We start from the raw sequence: 27,394 nt of genomic DNA on the forward strand, positions 1-27,394 counted from the left end.
GATCTCTGAATCTCGTTCATCAAAACGAACGAATCATTTCGTTCATTTCAGCAGAATATCATTAAATCTTATATGATAATAGCCAAATTCCCCAACACATCAACGTTTATCACATTTAGAATAAGAAAAAAAACCGCAAGGCCAAATTACGAGAAAAGAAACGATTAATTCATTGCTTTACTGGGTCTGTCAGTTTACCTCACCTCACGATCTGAGTCGTTCGTTCATCCCATAGGTTCATCCCGACATTAAATATGTATATCTGATGACTCCTCATCTCCGTGTCGCCCTGGAAACTCCTATTTGTTGTATGTGTTTCCGATTGAAATGGTTTTTAAGCGTAATGGTAGGTTTTGAGTGTTTCAGGTAGGTTTTAGATGTGTGTTTTAGGCATAAGATGGCTTTCAGTGCGGTCTGTCAAACACGACAAATATAATAAGTAGCTAGGCTTAAATGATAAAGAATTGTGTGACGGTTAAGTCTTCTCGATGTTCAAAATTAATGAGGATAAGCGCGATTTTTCCCTCAAACCAATTCACCAGATATCCAGCTAATTTCATTTGTTAAGTTTACAATAACGGGTAGGTTTAGGGATCAGTGTTTGGATAGATATTACCAATAATATCGGCTGAAGGGCGGCATGGTCCTGGCTTCTGACGTCACTCTTTGAGGTGGGCCGGGTTGCAGCGAGCCCCTTTTCTTTTGGCGGGAAAAACGGTTTCCTGTGCAACACGATGAGTTTGGTCCTCCAGGGGGCGCTTACGGACACAAGCCGAACCCTTTATTCAAATCTTTAAAACAGTCTTATTGCATACATTTCTATACACTAGAAAGAATCTCTTTTGTTTAAAGACAAAAACCAAACTTAATGCAGAGATTTATTCAGTTTTCACTTCAACCTCAAACAGTCAAAAAGGCACATGTCCCTTCAATTAGTGTACTCTACTCAATATGATAAAATGTAAGCAACCAGTCGAGTTACTGTAGCTCATAAGTTAAAAGCCTATCTGTCCAAAGTCCGATCAACAAAAACTGCGGAAATGTTATTTTTGTTATGCAATACTCCTAATCTTATGTCATTCAGCTTATTTCTTGGCTCAAAAAAGCAGGAAACAGAAAAAAAGGCAACCTAGGCATTAAATAACTTTCTGAAGAAATTCTGTTCTATTGGGGAAACGATAAAAGGCTGTAAAAACTGGCATAAAGAAGCATTTTTAATTGTGTTTGACCTAGAATTGATTTTATGAAAAAGCGTAAATACATTTAATTCAACAAAATTAGTTATTTGTTTTGTGTGGCTTCCCATAAAAAGCAACTTTGATTATAGTTTTAAAAATAAAGTTCTCCCCCCCCCCAAAAAAAATAAAAAAAAATAAATAAAAATAATAATAATATAGTTAGGGTGAGTATTGAGTAACTAACATTATTTTTTATTTTTGAATGAATTATAAGACAAATAAAAAAATAATGTTGTAAACAGACACAAACAACAATGAAACATGAAACAATTAATTGATTTTGTCACCATTCAATGGCAGTTTTATTCAAACGTAATGCACATTGTTATTTAATGGTTGTTACAACTGACCCATTATCAGGCATTTTCCCACTCAAAATCCACTTGCAATGTTTGAATATTATGTAATATATTGAGATGACCAGGCTGAATGGTAATTCACACAAGCAAAAAATAATTTTAAAATAATGGCAAAAGTTAATTTACTTCTTCCTAAAATACATTGAAAGAATAGAGTAAAATAAATTAACTATATATTAATAGAAGTTGTTCAAAACTCAAAACTGCAGAATTCAGTGGACACAGATCAGAATCAGTTTCCAGGAAATCACTGTTGCATGGTGATCTGAGAACTTCCTTAATTCTTTTTTTTTATCCCTTAATCAACAGTTGTTGGGTTAGTGTTTGTCCGCAGTTCCTTTTTTGAAGAAAGAAACACAGCAAAATAGATTTCATGCCATTCAGGGATGCAATTTTTATACATTTAAATACAGTGTATCAAAACAAAATAAATGTATGTATCTTACAAACCTCAAAGAGGAAGTCTACACCCTCCACACCCTTTACTGTCCATCAAACGAGCTCCTCACTGTCAATATGATCAGTTACTGGAGCACTTTTAGATCCTGCCTTTTAGATTCCCCCAACAAACTAACATTAAAAATACAAGATGCATGATATGAAAGCAGAAACTTTGTATTTTGAACAAAAGTGAAAAAGCAGAATATATTACACTACTGTTAATAAAATAGCAGATACAAAAAGATGTTTACTTAAAGTTTACTTTAGCAGTGACCATGTACAATCTATTAAACCAAAAACGATAACTATGATATAATGAGTGAGTTATGAGTGAATCAAAACCACACCCAAGCTAAAAGTCCAAGCAATGTGGGAGTTCCCCAGTTGGCTCAAAAAAGCAGAGGGGCCTTGAATGGGAAAATGTATCATCATTCTAGAGTCATGCTTTTGAATCTTCTTAAAATTCCAAAATGAACAAGGCACAAACTACAATTGCAACTAGAATTGCAAAAGCTACCAAAACTTGACCTAAAATGACATTTTCCTGTTTTCCTTTGAATCCTAATATTATAATTAAAAAGTATACATATGGCTTTATTGAAAAAACAAAAAAACAAAAAAACAAAATGAATGTGTTAAAATACATTTGAATAGCATTCAGGGCTCAATAGTAAGAATCAGAAAGAATGCGTTCAAAACAATACAGCAATCAGCAAGGTTTTGCATTGTATGCCATCATTTTTAAGCACAAATTTTGATTTGATTGTTTCTCAGTATCAGAGTTGTTTCTCCTGCCAATTTATTAGCACATTTCTATTTAATTATGGCACTTTCTATTTACACTGAGTGCAAACACAAAACCTATTTTACTAACTCCACCCACCACTACTCAATTTACCAACAGTACAAACAGCATATTACAACTGCTTCACTTTATGTGACTACCATTGCTGTCACTAAGGGCTATTTGTTGCTATTTATACTTGGTACAAACAGTATATACAGCTATTTACACTCAGTGTAAATAGAATCTACCCTTTATTTTACACATACACCCTTGTCTACACTGGACACGTCACATCAAAAGCAAACTCTGAATGCAAATAGATTTGGACCAGAGCCATCACAAGCTTTGGGTGGGCACGTTTGAGTTAAGCGGTTCCCCCTCGCCATTCGGTCCATTCACAATCGCCTTCCCGGTAGCAATCGCCACGGGGTCTCCTAAAGCACGGGGCTCAGTGCAGTCGCATCAGTTGCACTGCCCTAAAAGCCCCGATATACTTCAAGTGAAATTGAAGAACGAACTGGTATGATGTAATTTCGAACAAAATTAAACCAAAGCGAAGTTCGTTTCCAAAGTCTGACACAGCCAAAACAGACTTTCTGGGTATAGTTCATTCTGGCTAGTAAATGCCTTTGAACTACCATTGGTCTACAGCAATGATGTGATAGTTGAGGGTTCACTTTGTAGAACTTGTAATTCTACTTTAAACAGCAGACTCTGGTTTTCATCTTTAATACTTTAAAGCTGTTTATTGTTTAAAGTGCTGAATTGCAGAGCTGGTGCAAACATCTCCGCTACGCTCTCAGTAGTGTGGACGGCGTCAGGATGTTCGCAAATAGTTTATCATTGCTCACATATTACAAACTTTTTTACTCCTAAGCGAAGAATGAACGCGAACTTTGCAGTGAGTATATCGGGGCCTAAAGGACGATCCTGATCTGAATCATGCGCCCAAATCTGTGATGACAGCCTCAAGCCACTGCAATGCCTTGCTTCAATGGATGTGCCCAATGTAGATGAGGTGTAAGTGTAAACAGGCTTTGCGTATTTGTAACATCCTAAAAAAATGACATAAATACAGACATATTTACATGTTAGTTACAAACACTTCCATGCAAGTTGTGAGAATCAATATAATTTAGATTTAAAAATTTCATATCACTTATGTTGATCTTTGGCCATGTTTGACTACATCAGGGTTTTTTTTTTTTTTTTTTTTCACACAACCAATTCAAATTTGATTAGTAATCTGATATATAGTATGGTGTTATGATGAAAATCATCTCCCTACAGCATCCCTTTGACTGCTGCTCTCAAATCAGGCAGAGATAACTTGTCACCACTGCATTTAAACCCACAGCTTTCCACAGATTGTCCAGTGGAAACTTGTGTCCTTGTAGGTCCAAGAAGGAAGTATGTAAGGGATACCACAACAACCACCACAAAGGGGTGTAAAGGGACAAATCTGCACATATCACTAAGCTCTCATCATACTGCCAGCTTGCTCCTGGAAGTCACTTCTATTTCAAGGACTTGTCAAAATGTTACGGCAAGACATTCCTACTAAACCAACAAATGCAGATAACACAGAAATGCTGAAAATGACACAAACAACACACAGACCCAACTGCAAATAACAGTGCGGACAATCCAGTTAAAAGCTCAGACTTGTGAAAAATAAATCCCCTGCAGTGTGAATACATTGTAGCAATTAAACTGAGGACTGATTTATGAATACATGAAAAGTTGAAAACTTGTCATTTTAACATACTAATTTCATTCATACAAAGTTTGCTGCTCATTTTTGAAAAACAAAGATCATCCTTGTGAAAGAAAATTTGCAAGCCGATAAGATGAAAAATCATCATTCTGTTGTTTTGTTGAAGTTTCGCCAAACTCTGCTCTTTCTTTCACAAAAGCAGAGTTGTTCATTTCTAAAAAGTAAAATAAGCAAGAAGAATTTGTATTTACATAGAGAAGCAAAATCAGGAACAATGTACTGAATAACATGCTGATCTTGAGAAGTACAGAGCTAGAGTCTGATTATGACAGAGCATAAACTTCAAATGAACACTCAACTTTGATTATGAATGAGAGAAATAAGGCTGTTTCAGTCCAGAAACTAATGTACAGTTATCTTACCATCATTACTTATGCTGCAGCTTTTGGTTCACTGATTTTGTCATCTTTATTCAGATTCTCATTCTCTATGAAAATCACAAATATAAACAGAGAGGAGTCAAGAACAGCTAAAAACTAAGAGTGTCAAAAACACATCAGATTCAGAGAATGCAGAGTAAAGAATTATAAACATTGTTGTGCTTATTTCAAAATTGTCTTTTGTCTTCATCATCATTATGCATGATAACATGCAGTAGAATTATACTTGACAAAGAGCAATCCACTGTAAATATATCTACAGTAAATTTGGTAAATCTTTATCTTTGTAAAGAACTATTGATGTGATTATTTGTCTTGCTATTTATCATCTTACCTGGGTTTGTTTTAACTTCTTCCAACTCAGCATCTTGGTAATTCACAAAATAATAAACATTTAGCCACACAATGAAATGCAACTCTCTTTAATATTATGTTGACAGTCTTAAATAAATTCTGAGAATATACTCTAGATATATTTTTTTTAATATTTGTATTAAGAGATGACAGTTTATTACATCTTACCATCTGCTGTCTCTGCTGGAGTATTTTCCAGTTCTCCCTCTTTAACTGTGGGAAAGAAAGAAGATCCATCAGTTTCAATAAAAGGGTGTAGAGGGACAAATTTGCACACATCACTAAGCTCTCATCAAACTGCCAGCTTGCTTCTGGTAGTCCTTCTATGTCAAGGATTTTTCAAAATGCTACATCTATATGCTTACTAAAGCAACAAATCCAGATAATGACACAACACACAGATCCAGATGATTTGCAAATAAAGCTCAGATTTGGAAAAAAAAAAGTCCCAGCAGTGTGAATACATTGTAGCAATTAAAGTGAGGATTGATCTATGAATACATGAAAAGTTCAAATGAGAGAATGAATGAGAGAAATCAGACTGTTTCAGTCCAGAAACTCACTGATGTGCAATTATCTTACCATTGTTTGCTTCTTGTTGTCCTCCAACCTTTGCATTTTCATTGAGAGGCTCACTCTCTATGAAATCACAAATATAAACAGACAGCAGTCAAGAACAGCTAAAAACTAAGAGTGTCAAAAACACATCAGATTCAGAGAATGCAGAGTAAAATTTACAAACGTTGCGCTTATGTCAAAGATTCTGTCTTTATCATCATCGTAATGTGATATTATTCACTTTGAGAGATCATGCAGTAGAATTATACTTGACAAAGAGAGCAATCCACTGTAAATATAACTTCAGTAAATTTGTTAAGTCTTTATGTTTGTAAAGGACTATCGATGTGACTATTTGTCTATGAGAAACCAGCAATTTTTTATCATCTTACCGGAGTTTGGTTTAACTCCTGTCAACTTGGGACCTTGGTAATTAAGAAAATAAACAATCAGCCACACAATGAAATGCAACTCTCTTTTATATTATGCTGATAGTCATAAAATGTTTCTGAGAATATGCTCTAGATGTATTTTTTGAATATTTGTATTAAGAGATGACAGTTTATTACATCTTACCTTTATCTTTCGGTCCTTCAGAAGGAAGATCCATGAGTTTATCCATTTCATGCACAATGATACAGAGAAAATTACCACAAACAATAAACCATATATATTCATTATATATACACATGTATGAAAAAAGGGCCTAAATTCCTACTCAAAAAAATACAATAAAATAAAAATAAAAAATGATCAAACGCTAAATTCAAAAAGAAATTAAATGTCTATCAAATTACTTGTATCAAGTATTTTTGTAGTAAGTTGCTGGTATGGCATAATTTTTTTTTTAGAATAAATATCACTTGAACAAACAAACTCACCACCAAAACAGGTACAGCAGCCATTAACACGCTCTGGTGTAAAAAGAAAAAAAACAATATGTAATCATTACAAACTGATCAATTATCAGACTAAAATTGAAAGTGTAGTCGACTGTACACTTGCAAAAATTACATTTTTTCTAGCATTGCAGGAGTATCCAACACACACGTCCTAAAAATGCAAACATGGATAAAAAGACAAACACTTGCAGCTCTTCTATGTTACATTTTCCTGCATTAATAACACTATTAGAGCAGAAGCTATGCTTAATTTATCTTTCAAAATAAATTAAAAATAATCTTGAGCTTTAACTTTTAAAAAAATCCTAAAGCATAAAGAAACACACTTCTGTCTAGCGGTTGGTGAAAAGTACAGGAATCTACAGATTCAAGCTTCTGAGCAAAAAACACATTCAAAAAGATAAAACAATAGGAAACCTGGATACCTTTAAATTTTTCGTTGCGTATATACAGGAAAATGAGGATGCAGGCGATGATGATGATGATTAGGATGACAATACCCACTATCAACCCAGATCCACTCTTTGATTCATCTGAAGAAAAGAAAAACAGAACATGAGCTTCAGTTGCTGCATGAAAGATGTTACAGTACTGTAATGAAGGCTACAGATGGCACATTACAAAACACACTTACATGAACTAAACTTGCATAAAATCCATAATGTTTGTAATAGTATATATCCAGTGAGTGATCAAAAGGTGTGATGTAGATATGACACAACTATGAAATTTTGTGCTAACACTTGTGAACTGATGCAGGGATCATCGACATTGTTGTTTTACTTTTTTGTAAAGGGCGTTTGACTCAGTCTTTGCACGTTCACTTTGTAGACACTGGATAGGTACTTCCGCCTACGTCATGCATGACCTTTCCAACATGATTACGTAATGCGTGGCGCATCACAGAGCAGTGCAGGATGAGCATTTGTGGTTATAAAGTAGTATATATATTAGGGCTTCCATAGACTAGTCGAGTAGTCGAGAGATCGACTACTTCAACCACTAGTCGGCGCTGTCGGAAACAATCGACTACTCAAGCATGCATTAACCATAAATGAATAAAAAAAAAAAAAAAGAGAGATACGTCACAATATTGTAAATCTTTCTGTTTTAAACCAAGAAGGGGAGCCAATGGATATCACCCAAGAAGCAACGTGCAAACTTTGCGCAAGAATTATGCCGGTGAAAGCTTAACCTCGGTCAGTACTCAAAGTGAAAGTAAGAAGTGACGGAGCTGTCTGACGCTGCGTTAACGGAGCATATTCTCTCAGAGACGGATTTCAACATAATATGCTGAGAACGGTATAAAACTTAATTTATACCATTATTTTTCTTGTGGCCCGTATATAGTAAGACAAATGAGAATAATAGTATTTTGTGTTAAACAGGTTGTATTTTTTAAGTTGGTGCTTGAAGTAGCTATTAATTTTCATTGATGACTGCGGTCAGTGTTAGGAAATATAATAGACTGTTAATAATTTTAATGATAGGACCATAATTCATTGTATAATAGACCTAAAAAAATGTTTAAAACATTTTCAAAGAGGAGCTAATAGCCTAATCTTTTATTTTCCTCACAGCACGTCAGTTGATGCGCTATGAAATTATTGCGGGCCAAATTTATTAATATTAATTTAATAATGAAAGTAGCCTAATCTAAAAGAAATAATAGACTAGAAGAACAGGCCTACATTAATTGGAAATGCCAAATCCTCCGAATATTGCCAACATTTGATGCTTTTGACAGTATCTCTGGCTATCGTCGATACATGATCATCGTCTGTTGACGCAACCCGGGTTATCGCGGGTTTATTTGGCTTTACTCTGTTACATGAAAATTAAAGTATGTAATGTCATAATTATAATGTTTTGAGAGTTTACTTATAATTGTTGCATTAGGCTATTAATAAACATTTATTGATAAGAACTATTTCATGTATTTTCATTTACAGTAGCATGAACCACAAGTAGTCGAGTAACTCGAGTATTGTTTTGATAAGAAATCGACTAGCAGAAATCAGTAGTCGTGCAACCCCTAATATATATATATATATATATATATATATATATATATATATATATATATATATATATATATATATATATATATATATATATATATATATATATATATATTAGAAAATGGCAGATCGTTTCGCTAGATAAGACTCTTATTCATCGTCACTTTGAAGCTGCACTGAAACTAGGGCTGCACGATATTGGAAAAAAGTGTCATTGCAATATTTAGTGTTTCTGTGATATATATAATTTGCGACATGAAAAAAATTCACCAGATGACTTAAATAGCTCTGTTTGGAAAGATTTAATTCTAGGATGAATGCTGTGATTTTGTAGTTGAGTGAATACACATAGAAAATAAATGAACTAATTACAAGCATAGATAAATATAATAAAACAAACATAAATGGACCCTTCGCTAAGCCCCGCCCTCCTTAGTTACTGTTGCTACGCCTGTCAAGCTTTCGCGTCTGGCAAGTCATTTACAGTATGTATGCACTGGTGTCAGACATTTTCAAGGAGATAATTAGTCATTTTTGGCGAACAGGTGAAATATCTGAGAGAGCAAGACAAAAGGGACTGCAGTATGCATTCAAGGGATATATCCACGACATAATATGCAACCGATTAGAAAATAATTTGATCAAAATTGAAGCTAAAGCTCCCAGCGCGAGTAGCAGCCGCCTCATACGCTGTCCATTCAAATGGGAAACACACAATTTATTGAGGAAAAGCTTTGTTCATCCACAGCAGGTTAGGCTAAGTGAAATTTGTGAAAATAACCTAATAATTATAAATCAAACAGCTTATCCATAAGTCTTGTGGAATAAACACAAGAGCCTGACCGCTTTGCAATGATAACATTCTCCCGCTTATATTTTTAGCACGCCAGGCTAACGTAACTCCGTCTTGCCTTTAATTGTTTTATTTCACGTTCAAATATATGCATTATGAACAAAGAACCATCATTATTTCCAAGCAATGATGTGCTGAGTTAGCTAGCTTGCTAACCTACTCGTCAGATTGACCTACCGGGGCTTACTGCATATGCATACATCAATATTACATCATTGTTATCATGATAAATAACACAAAATTACTGTATTTGCATTATTATAAGGGTAGATTTAGGGTTGGGGTAGGTGTAGATGTTAATAAAGCCATAAACCCCGTTAATATCACACTGGAAGCACAATCTGATAGGTAACGTTAGCATTTTTCTGATTTTGCTAACGTTACCTACTGTTTCAATGGGAGGTAGCAAAATCTGACAGGGTAGCACAAATTTTCAGAACACCGGCATTTCTTCACTTGGGTTTTAGGTGTCGGGAAGGGAAAAAAAATTCCACCACCCCGTTCAAACTTTTAGGATACTGGGTATCATGTTAACAAAATCCATAAGCACAACGCTTCGGCATGTTCCCTCGCTCAAAAGCTTGACAAACCTCCCGCGCCTAGTAACGGTTGCTAAACCACGATTGGCCTGTGGCGGTTTTCGGGCGTGGCTTAGTGAAGGGTCAATTAGGGCTGCATGATTTATCGCGATAAAATCGCACGCGATATGGCAAAGGCTGCGATCATTTAATGCGTGGCTTGTCAGAGCTGTACGGCTCTGTGATCAGTAGTAAATGCTTCTCCATCTGAAAGCCAGAGGACGCTCTTGCGCAGAAACTGAAAATATGCCCTGCAGCAGAAGAAGATAACACGCATCATATCACTGAAGCTGAATAAACGGAAGATTGAAATGCTTTGATTTATTAAACATGACTAATAAACACATGACTGCCTTATTCTGTGTAAGAAGCCACATCATCTCACAGAAGGACGCTCAACTGTCGTTATGAAGTGAGTTTGGAGTAAAAACATGTTTTTAAATGTTGTCTTTTGTTGGACAAGATGTTAATAAATGCTTCTCGTGTCTGAAAAGATGTTTGACGCGTGTTGCTTTTTCAAATGTACATTATAAGCGATTCAAACTCGCAGTGCTTTCAGATGGATTAGCATTTGGAGCCATACTTCATTGACAAGCCGCGCATTAAAAAATAATCACAGCCTTTGCGATTTCATAATCGCACTAAGAATTGTGTTTAAGCGATAATCGCGTTCAAGCTCAATGTTATTTTTCGTATCATGCGATATATCATGCAGCCCTATGAATTAAATAGTGCTTTATATATTTTAGGTAAGCCTAACAGTATTCAGGTACAGAAATTGAATAATCGAATGTAAAATAACACTGCATGGTCTTCAATGTATAAATTAAACAATTATTCTGTGTTAAAACTACAAAAGTGATTTTTCTCTGTCGGTTGTTGTTTGATTAACATTCATGACACAGAAAGCAGCAGGGGCTGTTGTCACTTTAAGACCAAATGCGTGGATCCAAAATACTGTTACACATCCGATTTTCTTTCTCAATTGTTTCATTCACCTAAGCCATAAGCAACTGTGCTTACGAAGATACTTGATGTTTTATGTGCATTTTGACAATTTGTTTGCACACGTGTCCGTTCTGGCACAAATATAAGCAGAAGAGAATGGCATTCGGTGTTCACATGCATCTGCACGGCTCTGTGTGTGTGTGTGCATGTTCAGAACTGAGTTCTCTTAATCTCTTTTGCATCTTTGCTGTGCTCAAATGGTTTAAAATCGTTTAAAATGTTTAAACTGACAGGACCTAAAACATGCTCAAATGATAAACTTTCAATGAATAATGGTCAAGCTTTGCAATTAATCAACGAATCACATGCGTTTTGTACCATGGTGTCTGGTCCTAATGGATTAACAAATGCTATACTAGACATCGCACATCCTGCGACTATTGCTGATGCGCAGCTCACGATTTCGATGTTCAAGTTCACGTTCACGTTTATTTATTAAGCACATTTAAAAACAACGTGTGTTGTACCAAAGTGCTGTACAATATTACACAAGATATAAAAGATCATAAAACTAATACATAGGATAACATATAAGCATGCAGGGTAGACCATAAACCACTCAAAATGCCTTATATAATTCAGGCAACATCATAAGCTAAAGAAAATAAATGAGTCTTTAGGCTAGATTTAAAAGTGTCCAAAGTGGGTGAAGACCTCACGTCAACTGGAAGCGCATTCCACAACTTAGGAGCCGCAACTGCAAAAGCTCGGTCACCCTTGGTCTTTAAAGGTGCCCTAGAACTTTTTTTAAAAAGATGTAATATAAGTATAAGGTGTCCCCTGAATGTGTCTGTGAAGTTTCAGCTCAAAATATCCCATAGATTTTTTTTTATTCATTTTTTTAACTGCCTATTTTGGGGCATCATTATAAATGAGCAGATTCAGGGCTACTGGCCCTTTAATTCTCGTGCTCCACGCCCACAGAGCTTGCGCTTGCCTTAAACAGTGCATAAACAAAGTTTACACAGCTAATATAACCCTCAAATGGATCTTTACAAAGTGTTCGTCATGTATGCGGCATGCATGTGTCGGATTATGTGAGTATTGTATACTGTTATATTGTTTACATTTGATTCTGAATGAATTTGAGGCTATGCTCCGTGGCTAACGGCTAATGCTACACTGTTGGAGAGATTTATAAAGAATGAAGTTGTGTTTATGAATTATACAGACTGCAAGTGTTTAAAAAATGAAAATAGCGATGGCTCTTGTCTCCGTGAATACAGTAAGAAACGATGGTAACTTTAACCACATTTAACAGTACATTAGCAACATGCTAACGAAACATTTAGAAAGACAATTTACAAATATCACTAAAAATATCATGTAATCATGGATCATGTCAGTTATTATTGCTCCATCTGCCATTTTTCGCTATTGTTCTTGCTTGCTTACCTAGTTTGTTGATTCACCTGTGCAGATCCAGACGTTACTGGCTACCCTTGTGTAATGCCTTTCATAATGTTGGGAACATGGGCTGGCATATGCAAATATTGGGGCGTACACCCCGACTGTTACGTAACAGTCGGTGTTATGTTGAGATTCACCTGTTCTTCGGAGGTCTTTTAAACAAATGAGATTTATATAAGAAGGAGGAAACAATGGAGTTTGAGACTCACTGTATGTCATTTCCATGTACTGAACTCTTGTTATTTGACTATGCCAAGATAAATTAAATTTTTCATTTGAGGGCACCTTTAAGCGGGACCGGGGAACCAAGAGGAGGAATTTATTGCATGAGCAGAGAGATCTTAGAGCAGAGTATGGATGAAGAAGATCGGAAATGTACTGTGGTGCTAACCCATGTAAAGCTTTAATACACATATAGCAGAACCTTGAAGTCAACTCTGTATCTGACTGGTAACCAGTGTAAGGTGGAGAGAACAGGAGTGATGTGTTCTCTCTTCCTAGTTCTCGTCAGAAGTCTAGCTGCCGCATTCTGAACCAACTGCAAATGGTGTATGGAGGATTGAGGTAGACCTATGTATAGAGAATTGCAGTAGTCAAGCTGAGATGTAACAAGTGCATGAATCACTACTTCAAGGTCTTTCTTTGCGAGAAACTGTTTTAATTTGGCGATTGACCGGAGATGAAAAAAGCTTCCTTTGACAACAGAATTTATCTGCTTCTCGAATAATAAATCAGAATCAAAGATAACGCCAAGGTTCTTAACTCTGTTTTGCAATGTTAAAGACAGGGAACTCAACTGGTTTTCCATATTTGCAACACACAAAGGTGAACCAAAAGCAATGGCCTCAGTTTTATCCCCATTTAACTTTCAGCTTTCAGATAGCCACATTTTAACTTCCTCCAGACAAGAGATAAAATTTAAAATGGAATTTCCATTTGTGGACTTGACAGGAAGAATTGTGTATCGTCAGCATAACAGTGATAGGAAACCTCATATTTCTGAAAGATAGAACCAAGAGGAAGCATGTATAAAGAGAAGAGCAGAGGACTCAGAATGGAGCCTTGCGGAACGCCACATGTGATCAGTGTTGAAGATGAGTTATGTTTGTCAATATTAACTGAAAAAGTGTGACCTTTGAGATATGAGGAGAACCAACTTAATGCAACTCCCTGAATGCCAACCACTCTCTCCAGACGATGTAATAACATGGTATGATCTATTGTGTCAAATGCTGCACTGAGATCTAAAAGAATTAAGATGACCCCGTCCCCAGAATCCAGGGAACATAAGATGTCATTTGTCACTTTTAGCAAAGCTGTCTCAATACTGTGAAATGCCCTGAAACCTGATTGAAATTTATCGAGCATGTTACAATCAGCGAGATAAGCTGAAAGCTGCTAGTAGATTACCTTTTCTAGAATTTTGGAGAGAAATGACAACTTCGAGATCGGCCTATAATTATTTAAAATGTCAGGGTCCAGGTTTGGTTTTTTCAAGAGAGGCTGGACCACAGCATGTTTAAAGCTTGTGTTTAAAACTAGCCACTCCGCTAGTCAAAGAACTGTTTATTATGGCCAGTATGATGGGAGCTACAGAATTAAAAATGTCTTTAAGAAAATGTGATGGCATCACATCCATAGGTGAAGAAGTCGGTTTCAGCGAAGAAACTATATCTGACAACTGGTTGAGTCAAAGTGCCAGAAAGAACTGGAGGGCACCGGAGGTTCAGAGTGTGAAACAACTGATGGCAATATCTGCCCTCGGATTTTGTCCACAAAAAAGTCAAGGAATTTTCCGCAAATCTCAGGTGTAGCAGTAGGGTAGCCTGCTGTAGTAGGGTTCAAGACTGAATCAATTGTTTTAAAAATCACTTTAGGCCTATGGCCATTTTTAGCAATTATTTCAGAGAAATAATTTGATTTAGCAGTCTTGACAGCAATTTGATACTGCTTTAAAGAGTCACAGAGCATTTCATATGAGACCCTAAGTTTGTCTTTCTTCCACTTGCGCTCTGCTATCCTGCATTGCCGCCTGATGGAGCGGGTGTGATCATTAAGCCAGGGATGGGTATCATTCTTATTTCTAGATCTCAGCGTTTTTAGAGGAGCTACCTGGTCCAGAATGTCAGTGCAGGTGGTGTTAAATATTTCCGTCAGTTGTGCAGTGTCCCCTGTACTATTTAACACATCTTCTATTTGAGAGAGATAATTGGAGGTGTAAATCTCTTCAAAACTCATAACTGTAGAAGAATTTATAACGCGAGTTAAGTGGCGGCTCTCTGGAGGGGGAGGAAAGAGGTGTTGCTGTAGAGATTCAAATAAAACAAAACTATGATCAGAGATTCCAGATTCTATCACCTTAAGATTGGTCACATAAAAGCCGGAGGTTAATACCAAATCAAGTGTATGACCTTTTATGTGAGTAGGACATGCAACTACAGGCATGAAATCCCTCACCTTTCGGCGAAATTCGCCGTTTTGAAACCAAAATAGGTGACCTACGTGAATCGTGTAGATTCGTTGAGAATTTTTTTTGGGGGGGGTATTCATATTCAGTGAACTGCGAACAGGTGCGCGTGCCAGAAGGGAGCGCGAGTGCATGGAAATATTAACGCGAAGGGCCTTGCATCACCAGTGCAGACCATCAGAAGCTGAAAGCATGCCTGGCCTCTGCGATTCGGTGAGTGATGGTTTCAGGCCCGGATTGGCTAATAGGGAGCACCGGGAGAATTCCCGGTGGGCTGGTCTGTTTATTTGGCCGCGAGGGCCGGTGTTGTCATGGCACTGGGTTGAAATATGGATGCTCTAGAAACTGTGGACGCGGCCAAATGTACTAAGCTGAGTAGCCTCACTTTTTCCTTAAAACCAGTCAGTGACTGATTTAGGCCTGGACGGTCCAGGGCGGCACGGGGCACCCACGCAAGAAAAAACAAACAAACGAATGCGCGATCGGGTTTTTACCGCTCATTTGCACGCAACGTCAATGATATCGTGTAACTCGGTGGGTAAATTAACCTGGTTGGGAGGGACTCGGAGTGTGCGCCCGGAGAAGACAACTCACTCAAAATTATACGAAAAGAAGGGATAAGGTGACGTCTGCAGGGACAGCGGGATAAGTTCTAAATCAACACTAAATTATGGTAAGGCAAAAGGTCTAAGCCACCGGAGGCCGATTTAAGTAACGTAAACAAATAAAAAGGAAGAGGGGAAACATGCAAAAGATAAAGGCATGTATGCAGCTTACTCATATCGTAATAGTAGGCAAATAATAAAATATGGCCTATCACTTATGTTATGTTGCTTGCTATGCTATTACACATTGGCCAACAATATTCATTGTTCTGTCCAACTAGTTTAACCAGACAGTAAAATGTGATTTTGTAACATGTAACTTTTTTTTTAAACAAACATAATAGCCTACTTTAATCTTTTACTGTAAAGTTGTGCACTTTTGTAGGATTTATGGTATTTTGTTTTATTTATTTGCCCCAATTTGTAATAATTTAAGTATATACATTTATATAAAATAGCAAAATTTTATGTTAAATTCACTTTAATAAAGATCTACATTTCTAAATTTCATTCATAGTGATAGACATGAAAAATGTGCCTGGGTTTAGGATTACTGCCATCTACTGGAGAGCAAACACTTAATTAAATTAAAATTAAAATAACATGAATTTTTAACTACAGCCACTAGATGGCTAGAGAATTAATCAATGGTTCACATTATAAAATCATTATTATAACTATAAAAATAACTTTATATCAAATTTTAGCATTTTTTGTACTATCATTTGTACTATCATGGGTATTTAAAGATATTTTTGAAAAATACAATTCAATACAAGACTGTAGAGAACAGTGCACTATTGCAGACTTATATACTGAGGTTTTAATTACATTATTTTAATATTGTCAGTCGTGAATTAAAGTGGGCCGGTCTAAGGCATAAAACTGCAGGGCTGAAAATGAGTCCCAATCCGGCCCTGGATGGTTTCAATAATTTTAATATTTTCTGGTATATCTAAGTTAAGTTACAAAGGAGCTCTGTTGACATAGACTAAACTAACGTTAGCTACAGCTTGATGAATTGAGTCATTGAACACAGCAGGAGAGAACGCAACGTTAGCCAGCTAGCTAAAGCTTTGGTGGAAAATTATTAGCTAACGCTACCGTTTTTTGAAGAGGTAGATTTTGAGGTGAGGGGGACTGACAAGGCGGAAGGTAAAGTGGTCCACCGTTCTATCAATAAGCAGACCTACCAACCTGTACGCAATTTGCATAGCGGATACGCATTTTGACTTCAAAGTACGCTGGTACAATTTGTCACTCTAAACTACGCAAAAACCTGGTGACGCCTCTGTGCACGCGCAGCCCTCAAATCAAGCAACCGCAAAAGAAGAACAGTTCGACCAATCATAGCGCTAGGTTTTTCCCCCAAATAGCAAGTGGGCATGATTGACAGATGCGTAAAGCCTATCATTAAAAAGAGACTGAAAATCGACACCAATAAAGATTCCCTCGATCCCCCTTCATAATACTTAGTAAGGAGGCCATAATCATTTTTGACTCATGGCTGAAGTTAAGTTTCTCCAGCTCTCCCCAGGTTGGCAAAAAAAGCATCTCAAAATGCATCAGATTGATGCTTTAAAGTATGGAATATTTAAATTTTTCTTCCGGGGGAGCATGACCCCGGACCCCCCTAGAGGGGTAATGTCCTTCTCACCTTTTTCGCCCCTGACCCGTTTTCATGCCTGAACTAACTGTGTCAAGTTAAAGGCATCCACCATGCCCAGAAACTCCTTGACTAAAGGTTGAGTTTTACAGCAAATGTGGATATTAAAATCTTCCAGAATTAACAGTCTGTCACAACGCGTTACCGATGTTGATAAGAACTCTGAGAATTCAGCAATAAAATCCTTATTATATTTAGGTGGTCTATAGATAAGTGTGGGACAGGATTGATCGATCTTTATTAGCTGCACTTCAAAAGAAGTAAAGACATCAACAGGCAGAAGTTTACAGTGATGATGCTTTCTAAACACGGTAGCTAGACCACTAGACCAGATGCTAAAGCGATATATCATGCAGCCCTAATTGAAACTCCAAGTCCACTATATTTATAAAAATCCTGAGAAGTGTTCCTCAAAAATCTTAATTTCTTTTCAACCGAAGAAAGACAGACATGAACATCTTGGAGGTGAGTAAATTATCAGGAAATTTTAATTCTGAACTGAACTAATCCTTTGAGAATCGATATCGGCTCATCAAAATAAGAATCAATTGAAATCAAGAAATCTATATTTTTAACCCAGTCTTAGGACAGAGTATGCTACCAATACATTAACCTGCAAGGATTGTGAAATATATACAAGTAAAGCCCTTATTTACAAGTAATAAGTGCATTTCATTAATGTTTAAACTGAATTTTTGCAACCTACTAGTCTAAACCTACCCTTCATTCCCCGATCCATTTTAAATAGTGTACTTCCTCCAGAAACAGTTAAATCCCATACTGAATGCTGCTAAAAATAGGTCAGACACATGCCATGTGCTTGCCTTTATGATCGTAATATTAAACTTAAGCATTCACTTAAGCAACATTAGTCATTATATTAGACATTTATTCAAATCAACTGAATTGAAAGTGAAAAAAGTGAGAGTTTCTTTATAATTTTAATGCAATATAAAAAAGAAACATTTAAACAAACTTCACTTGAGTTTATAGAAGTGGTTGCTTATAATAAAGAAACGTAACTGAGCAGAGCAATCTATACATGCGTCTTACCTGACACTCATATTAAAATAGCCAGCCTTAGAAGTTTCTGTTATTTGGCATGCCTTAATTTTATTTTTTTATTTACTTTTTTTTTTTCCAACAGATGTCCATATTAAAAGATGAAACATAACAAAAGTCGGACAGCATTCACAGACATGGGCATTCGGACAGGATTAGATTTCTCAGAGCACCATTAAGTTTGCTGATAATGTTTTATTCAGTAATGCATCAGATTATTGACATGAAAACGGTCGCAGATGCCAATCTGTGAGGGTAATCAATCTACTAAAAAGTATTTTCTCACTTCATAATTACTCAAAACTCAATGTGATTCTGACACCAACCCTGATCCCATGCTTCTCTATTAAGGTTCATTGCAGATATCACATGAAAACAGTGATCATGTCTATGTCTGTACAGTGGTAAAAGTGTTTTGGCATTTAAGTCACTCTTAAAAATGTATGAATTTCACTGCCTAGATAACAAATATGGCATCAGTATTTGCTGTGTCAAATAAAACCCTGAAATATTGCTTCTTTGTATGTTTTTCCAACTTATTTCAAACATAAATTAATCTGAATTTCCTCTATAGTAGAAATGTTGAAGTAAATTGCAGTCTCACCTTCAAACAGATCTCTCTCATAGACCGGATCACTGGTTTCTTTACTTGCGCCGTTATCAAGTGTACAGGTGTAGAAGGTTTCTGGATTTCCAGTTTTTTTGACTGTGATGGACTCTCCTTTCGGAGTGATTGGTGAACCCGTCAGTGTTTCTCCAGCAGAATTCTTCCAGATGATCGTTTCACTGTACTCACAGTTCAAATACACAACATCAGTGTTATCTTTGATCTTCTGTGTTTTTATCTCAGGTTTTGGGACCCGCTCTGTGAAACAAACAATGAAAAAGTGTATGAACGTTCAGTCCACAGACAAAACAAAATAAAACCAAAAACAACTACACAAGGGTTACAAAATGTGTTGTGTTTTTAATACAAACTATCACTTTACATAAAAAGAAAGTACCATCATACAAAATAGTTTATCTGGAGCTGTACCATGGCAGGAGTACCTTAAAGTACAGTAAATACCATGGTGCATGAATAATCATTATCACAAATTACAAAGACATAAGAATCAGATACCATCACTGTACCATGATTTGTAGGGGACAGAACTGAAATTCATTAAGATATTTTTTAAGTATATGGTAATCATTCAGTTTATGATTGTTTCTAGTCATGGAATTTCTACTGTACTCCAAGAAGCATCATAAAATACCATGGTACTTCTAGGCCTGGGTGATAAAAAGGTATCAATATTTATCGACGGTACACCTTCATCGATAACGATATAAAAAATGTTCGATATAACTCTTGATATAGTTACACTTAAATGTGTTAAAATGTAAACAGACGGACTTTCGGTAAGATGGCGGAGTGAGAAGTCGCAGTTTCTGCTCTGAGTATTACTTTTGATCATACTTATTATTTTATAGTTCTCTACACATCTGGCGCTTCTCACATTCTAGCACGAGGTTAATTAGATTTTAATAAAGCCCAAAAGTAACCTAATATGCCAAGGGCCAATACAAAAAAGGCCGCAGATACTGCTGAAGAAAACGTACAAGCAACGACTGCGGACATGGCTGCTTTGTAGCACGGAGACGATATCCGCGAACTCCTCGGGGGTATCAGATCAGAGGTCAATTCTGTCTGAGTTGAAATCTTCAATTTCGGCAGTGAAAACATCACTGCAGGTTCAGGAGCAAAAGCTGAAGGATGTCGAAGAATCACTCACCGATGTGGATGGTCGCGTTGCTTCTCCTGAAACCATGTGTGCAACTTTGTCTAAAGATAACGAACGGATGAGGGCGAAACTCGACGACTTAGAAAACCGTTCGAGGAGAAATAATGTGAGAATAATTGGCATTCCTGAGCACTGTGAGGGCGATGTTTGAGGCAGGTATAAGGTCATTGAGTCCTTTCAGTTATTGAGTTGTTCTTTATTTATTTATTTTCTTAATTATTTTTATTATTGCTATACCTTTTTATAATATATGTACTTTATACCTTGTAAATGCATAGTGCTGCTACACATCTGTTGTGTTAAATGTCGGATGTCTTTGTACTGCTAGCTGTGTTCTTATAGTTAAGCCGCGCAATGGGAAGTGGGAAGTATTGTAGAATGTTATGTTAATTTTTGTTGGTTTTCTTTGTATACTATGTCATAAATACCTATAAATAAAGTACTCAAAAAAAAAAAATGTAAACAGACATGAAGTTCGATTGCATGAACAACTCTCAAGCTCGCTCTGTCCCTGGATCTTTTTTTTTTTTTTTTAAGTCATATTTATGAGCTTTTTGTGCCTTTATTCGGAAAGGACAGTGGAGATCAGACAGGAAAGCACTGAGTAGAGAGAGGGGGGCGGGATCGACAAAGGACCTCGAGACGGGAAACGAACTCGGTTCGCCGTGAACGCATTTGCTCCATATGTCAGTGCACTAACCACTAGGCTATCGGCACAGACTTTCTGTCCCTGGATCACAAACAGACGCGCTACGAGTGACACGCAAAAAAGCTGCGGTGAGGTTCAGTAGCACAATCGCCACGTGAAATCAGAACTCACAAACACATGAAAATGAGTGCTGTACCTGCCGGTGACGAGGAGATTGTGAATAAAAAAAGTACATGTCAGTGTGGCAGTTTCATGGTTTCCTTACATCTTACAGTTGATCTACTTCAAAGTTCGTCTTGAGAGACCAGTTGGTATTAACAGCTGCACAAATAGTGTTTTCAGCCACACAGTATCTTTATTTCTGTTATAAAAATTCTAATTAATCACAGATGTACTGAGATAAAAGCGTATAATTCAGATATAAACACGAATGTCAAAGTTATCGATCGAAATATAGCAAATCAGCTTTTGAAAGAAACATAGCGCTGAAAACGACATATTTATCGATTACATTGTTTCACCACCAGGCGGCGACAAGTGAGTGTCAAAAAATGTATTTGATGTTGAATCTTCATTCAACAGATTTCAAGTACACCGATTCATCCAGTAATGAAACAGTCACTGAATCATACATCCAAACAGATTTGAAGAATAATTCATTCAAATTAATTAAATTTTAAAATAATTAATGTTGTCAGAACCTCTAGTAAATTACGTTAAGTTTCTTTAACACTTAATTATTTAATCTTCATATAAAATATAATAAATATGTGCTTACATTTAAAAATATATATATATATTTATTTGTCTTAATTAACATGCATTGGTAAAATTCAAAAAAAAAAAATTCTACTGGTCTTTTTAAAAAAGGTTATTAAAACTTTTAATTAACATTGTTCTGTAATAATTAACGATACAGAACAATGTGAAAAATTATATTGTGATATTTTATTTTAGTTGTATTGCCAAGCCCTAGGTACTTCCATACATACTGTTATTTTTGTGTTATATGGAACAAAAAATACTGATAAAACTATGGAACAGAGAAGCAGTACTTAGTTTATTTATTTTTTTTTACAAAATCATAATAATATGATATTATTAGACTTTTAAAATAATTAAATAATCAATTTTCACTCACCCATAACAGTCAAGGTGAATCTCTGTTCCTGCTCTTTACTGTTGATGTCAATGGTATAAACTCCACTATGTTCAACTTTTAGATTAGTGATATTGATTTGTCCAGTCTTCTCATCAACTTTTGTGATGTCTCTGAATCTTGGATTCGGGATCAGAATTTCTCCTTCATCCCATTCAATCGCCTTGACAACAGTTCCAGCAGTGTTTTTCTGTTTCCAGATGATGCTGGTGACAAGAGGAATGAATTTGTCTGGACGAAAAATAACTGTATCACCCACTGCTTTCTTCACATCTTCACCTGATGAATAAAATATAAGAGAGTGTGTTAGTCAACATTCAACAAACAAATCTGTGATTTTTCTTCTTTTTTCTTTTTATTTTTTTATTGAAATGCCAGTCACATTACAAACAATGAACATGACAATAATCAGTTGCAATAAAACGGAATAAAACATTGTTGAACAAATGTAGACTACAACAAGTAGAATAAAAAGAATATACAGTACATTATATATATATATATATATATATATATATATAAAACAAAACTGTTTATGCATATGGTTTTTCTCCATAATCAAACAACGATTAGCAATAAAGGCCACATTTGGTGGTAATCTCTATCTATTAAATTAAAATAAAAAAGAAATTTTTCAGAAAAATAAACTTTCATGCCTAAGCATTTACAGAGAATGTCTTCTATGTCGAAATACAAAACATTCTGCTATAAATGCAATTAAAAAAAAAATCTTTAACAGTCCAAACATGCATGTTTCCACTCAATGTCGCTTAAATTTATAATGCCAAAATGTTTTAGAAGATATTGAGTTCTCCTATCCTTTCATTTCAACATCAGGTCTAAGACAGTCTCCTTACTTACATTTCCTTTACACAGACATTTTAAATCGGATGGTATAGCATCGAACACTATACAATATTGTTTATATTGTATACAGGTGAACATTTTCATTAAATGACTATTTAACAAATATACTGTAATGCCTTTATTAGCACATTTTTTTATGTTTAAACGTTATATACCTGTATTCTAAATCATACATTTGTTTGGAGAAAAATTGTGTTTATAGACAAGCACCCAAGAGAGTAGGACTTGTAAAAAGTTAAGAAGCAGCAGGACTCGCTCCTCGCGGGCTAGTTTCCGGTAAACATCACGTCACCCAAAAAAACTCCCTAAAAGTAACCTAAAAATTACCGTATTTAGACATAGTATCAGGGGCGTAACTACAGACAGTGCAGGCAGTGCAGCCGCACTGGGGCCCGTGCGGCGGGGGGGCCCGCTGCGCACCCGGGCCCTGCCCACATCGCAAGTGGGCCCCTGGCGATGAAGTGTCTCGTCAGGATGCTATATTATACATTCATTTTTAACCCATAATAATAAAACCGATTTAAATGACGTTCTTCTCGTTTTATTAATTTGAGGCCGTTTCTATTGCGTTATTTTGATGACAAATGTGAGAGAACATAATTGTAACACGAGAGTAGAGCGCAAATTTCTCTGTTTTCTCTCAGGCGGATATCTTTCACTAGGCAATTCACAATGACGTGCATGCGTTCTCATAATGGTCTCACGGCTCATGCTCTCGCTCACATACGTGTGCGAGCTCAAGCCTTGTCCTGTGCACTCCGAGTGAACCTTCTTGCTCTTTCTTTAGAATTGTTTTCTCACCTTGAATTAATGTTGCCGTAAACTTTCAACCACCAGACTCTCGATTAAATGAAGAATAGCACCGTATAGGCTAGGGGAGCGCGGTGCACAACCTAACGCGGAGTAAGTAACACAGATATCACTGAACATTTACAACGCAAAAGTAAATTTCTAAAGTTATTTTTTTCCATCTCTGTTTTTTTTTTTGTGTTTATTTAAAATAAGACAAATCTGATATTATTTAATCTTATTTAACAGTTGAGACTGTTATTTAATGCTAACCAGCAAATCCCAGTTGTGCAGATGGGGTGCTATTATAGCCTATTCTATAGCCTAATTTTATAAATTCTTTTGAGAAACCATGAGAAAAGGGCGACTAATGACTCACAGTCAATCTTCAGAAATTATGAATTATTATATTTTTAACTAGCCTACGCTGTATAGCCTAGCTGTATGATGTGTTTGCTATCAAACTCAAAACATTGTATAGGCTATTTTTAATGATTAAAAATGCCATTTTTTATTATTTTTGTATTAATTAATTTTTTGGACATAATGTTTTAGTTTAGATATTTTTTTATTATATAAGGTAACATTTTAAGCTGTCATTTGGTCATGTTAATCTTAATGCGCCTCACCTTTGGGGCATGTTGTCACAATTCACTTCTAAGAAAAAAGTATCCTATAGGCTATAGAAATTATAAGGACTCACCTTTTCGTTTCATGAGATAGGCCTAGCATTTGCGATCTGATTTGTTTTTGCCAGTTCTCAGTTATTAAAGTCTATATAGTTATTTTGAGATAAATGCTTATAAATATGTATTTATTGAATTATTTTATTTAGTGATCTATCAGTTCATCAGATCTTCTATGATGTGTGGGCACACATCGACAGAAACATTGGAAACATCAAATTAAATGCGCTGAGTTTGAAATTGTAAATCACACGTCATTCACATTCTACCGCTTATTGTTGACTATTTATAGGCCTACACCCCTAAATGTTCCCGTTTCTTCCCGCCCGGTATTTTATCAAAAATGGCAGTAACAACCAAAAGTGTTTAGAAATATTTTGAGAAAACCATTAAAATTATTCCACACAGGGGCGTAACTACAGACAGTGCAGGCAGTGCAGCCAAGGGGGCCCATCGTAATAGCCTGCACTGGGGCCCATCATTATTAAGTTACGCCACTGCATAGTATGGTATCGAAATATGTACTATACATGAAATACATGCAAAGAACACAATATATAGACATGATTATTATCGTGATGTATTAAAGTAGCCATGTTATAATCGTCTGAATTATTAACTAACGTTACACGCCCTTTGTCAGGAAGTAGGCCTCGACCTGTGGCTAATAACTCCACGGCAGAGACTGTCGAGAGTATAATTATCTAAAATACACCGTAATCATTTGGTATTTGTAAAATGCCCTACAATATTATAATATCTTTTAAAACTAAACGGCTTGAAGAAGCCAATACCGATTCTTTTCTCTCTTGTTTTTATGCTAGCTTCGGTCAAATGCTAACAGACGAATCAAGTAACGTACCTGAAACGGCTCCTGTGGTGATCAACACAGCGCAGATGACGGTCCACAAGTATCTTAGAAGCACCATCTTCAAACAAAGTACACTTTCATGCGCTCATCTGCTGTATTTTACCCAGAAAGTATTTAGGCGCACACCCGAGACACCATGAAGAAAGGACTGACTGTAGAGGAAGCCCCGCTTAAACGAAACCGAAAGTAAAGGGTGCGGCGTTCAGACCTGCAGTGGTTTAATGTCGCCATCTAGTGGCCATTAAGAACATTACAACCATTTTATTTAGCTTTTTTATTGCAAGAAAAAGTACAGTAGTGCACTGCACACAGTACATTTTTTACCCAGTCTGTTTAAAGCATATACATAAATCAAATACAAAAGCAGGAACAAAACAAAACAAGAAAAAAACATTCACAGTACATGAAAGATCTCATCATATCTCCTATTTTATTATGATAAAATATGATTATGATTTAAATGTTCTACTTCGCATAAGAAAAACATATTTAAAAACATTTAAATCAGTTCATGTGAGTACAATAGTTCAATATTAATATTATAAAGTGGCGAGGATATTTTTGGAGCACCAAAAAAACGAAATAACAAATTATATAGTGATGGCCAATTTCAAAACACTGCTTCAGGAAGTTTCGGAGCATTATGAATCTTTGTGTCGATTCAGCGGTTCGGAGCGGCAAAGTCACATGATTTCAGCAGTTTGGTGGTTTGACAAAGGAGCGGTTTCTTCATTAGGGCAACAGGGCGACGCACCACCGAAGTGAGAAATGGACAGATTTTTTTCAACCACGCTAGCTGTCACTGCTAGTCACTTTATTATTATGAACCACTGTACTCACATGAACTGATTTAAATATGTTTTTAGTACATTAATGGACCTTGAGAGAGGAAATGTCATTGCTGGCTATGGAGGCCTCACTGAGCCATCGGATTTCATCAAAAATATCTTAATTTGTGTTCTGAAGATGAAAGAAGGTCTTACGGGTGTGGAACGGCTTGAGTAATAAATTACATTATTTTAATTTTTAGGTGAACTAACCCTTTAATGGAAAGATTGCAATTAATAGCTATTACCTATAGAAATACAATAGAAACTCAAATCATGATGCGGCCGCTAGTTTTCATGGCAAAGTTTAACATATATATTCATTACTACTGGATCTGCCAGTTTGCTACGTTTCAAATGATTACTGAACAGCAAGCACAAACTATGCGAAATTGTCAGCCTTAATCCACTGCACTCAGTCAAAGTCCCTTTAAGACAAGTCATTTCACTCGGCGGCCATCTTTGAAACGCCTCTCGGGCATCCTGGGCATCATGCAGCTCCTATCTCTTTGAATGGGGAAACATCAGATTCTCCAAAACTGTTCGCCAACCTTACGATTAAATTTCATATTTGAAATCACCAATGAAATCTAACAACCGACTCATAAATTTAGTTTCTAAACGCTCGAATCATGACAAAAAAAAAACAGTATTTTTTCAGGCTGGATCAAGTTAATGCGCATGCGCAGACCTAAATGCGCGTCTCTTTGGAGGCGCGCGTCTGACTGTTTCTATAGAAACCGGTGATTCTAACGGCCGCTGAGGTGACTCGATGACTTTACCAGTCGGCGATTGGCTCTTGGCTTTAGAAGGCGGGACTTATTCCGCCATATTGCGCGTTACACTTTCTCCCATTCAAAACAATACGAGTGACACGTCTTGTGTTATTCTATAGTCTTTGACTCAGTGTCCGAATTCACTCTCTCGTTTCATCGAAGACTATAGACGAATGGCGAAATAATAAAGTCATCGCGTCACTGCAGCGGCCGTTAGAAGCTCCGGTTTCTATAGAAACAGTCAGACGTGCGCCTCCGAAATAAGTCAGAAGAGACGCACTTTTAGGACTGCGCATGCGTACTAGGTTGATCCAGCCTGAAAAATACAGTTTTTTGTCATTATTCGAGCGTTTAGAAACTAAATTTATGAGACAGTTGTTATCAGATTTCATTGGAGATTTCAAATATGAATTTTAATCAAAAGCTTGACAAACAGCTTTGGAGAATTTGATGTTTCCCCATTCAAAGAGATATAGGAGCTGCACTTGAATGCCTGAGTGGCATTTCAAAGATTGCT

General features: G+C 36.2%; 1 protein-coding gene across 1 annotated transcript; it reads right to left on the reverse strand.

The window, feature by feature from the left end:
- Positions 1-1,512: 1,512 nt before the first annotated feature.
- On the reverse strand, positions 1,513-25,456 carry LOC125269315 (SLAM family member 9-like). The gene is made up of 12 exons (XM_048192219.1): positions 25,266-25,456; positions 22,044-22,340; positions 19,071-19,331; positions 7,222-7,329; positions 6,776-6,808; positions 6,471-6,485; positions 6,287-6,319; positions 5,919-5,975; positions 5,505-5,549; positions 5,317-5,349; positions 4,965-5,029; positions 1,513-4,756 (listed from the first exon to the last, which is right to left on the reverse strand). The coding sequence occupies exons 1-11, from the start codon at positions 25,330-25,332 to the stop codon at positions 4,974-4,976; spliced, it is 1,005 nt and encodes a 334-aa protein (XP_048048176.1). The 5' UTR covers positions 25,333-25,456; the 3' UTR covers positions 1,513-4,756; positions 4,965-4,973.
- Between the last annotated feature and the right edge of the window lie 1,938 nt (positions 25,457-27,394).

The sequence above is a fragment of the Megalobrama amblycephala genome, linkage group LG5, assembly GCF_018812025.1.
Source record: "Megalobrama amblycephala isolate DHTTF-2021 linkage group LG5, ASM1881202v1, whole genome shotgun sequence".
Classification (NCBI taxonomy): Eukaryota; Metazoa; Chordata; class Actinopteri; order Cypriniformes; family Xenocyprididae; genus Megalobrama; species Megalobrama amblycephala.

Bases quoted from the DNA above. Each gene is read 5' to 3' on its own strand.
- LOC125269315 (XM_048192219.1), bottom strand. From the start codon at position 25,332: ATGGTGCTTCTAAGATACTTGTGGACCGTCATCTGCGCTGTGTTGATC. The intron at 6,809-7,221 runs GTATCCAGGTTT...TTTTTACACCAG, and splicing joins ACGCAACGAAAAATTTAAAG to AGCGTGTTAATGGCTGCTGT. The intron at 5,550-5,918 runs GTAAGATAATTG...TCTTTCCCACAG, and splicing joins ACAACAAGAAGCAAACAATG to TTAAAGAGGGAGAACTGGAA.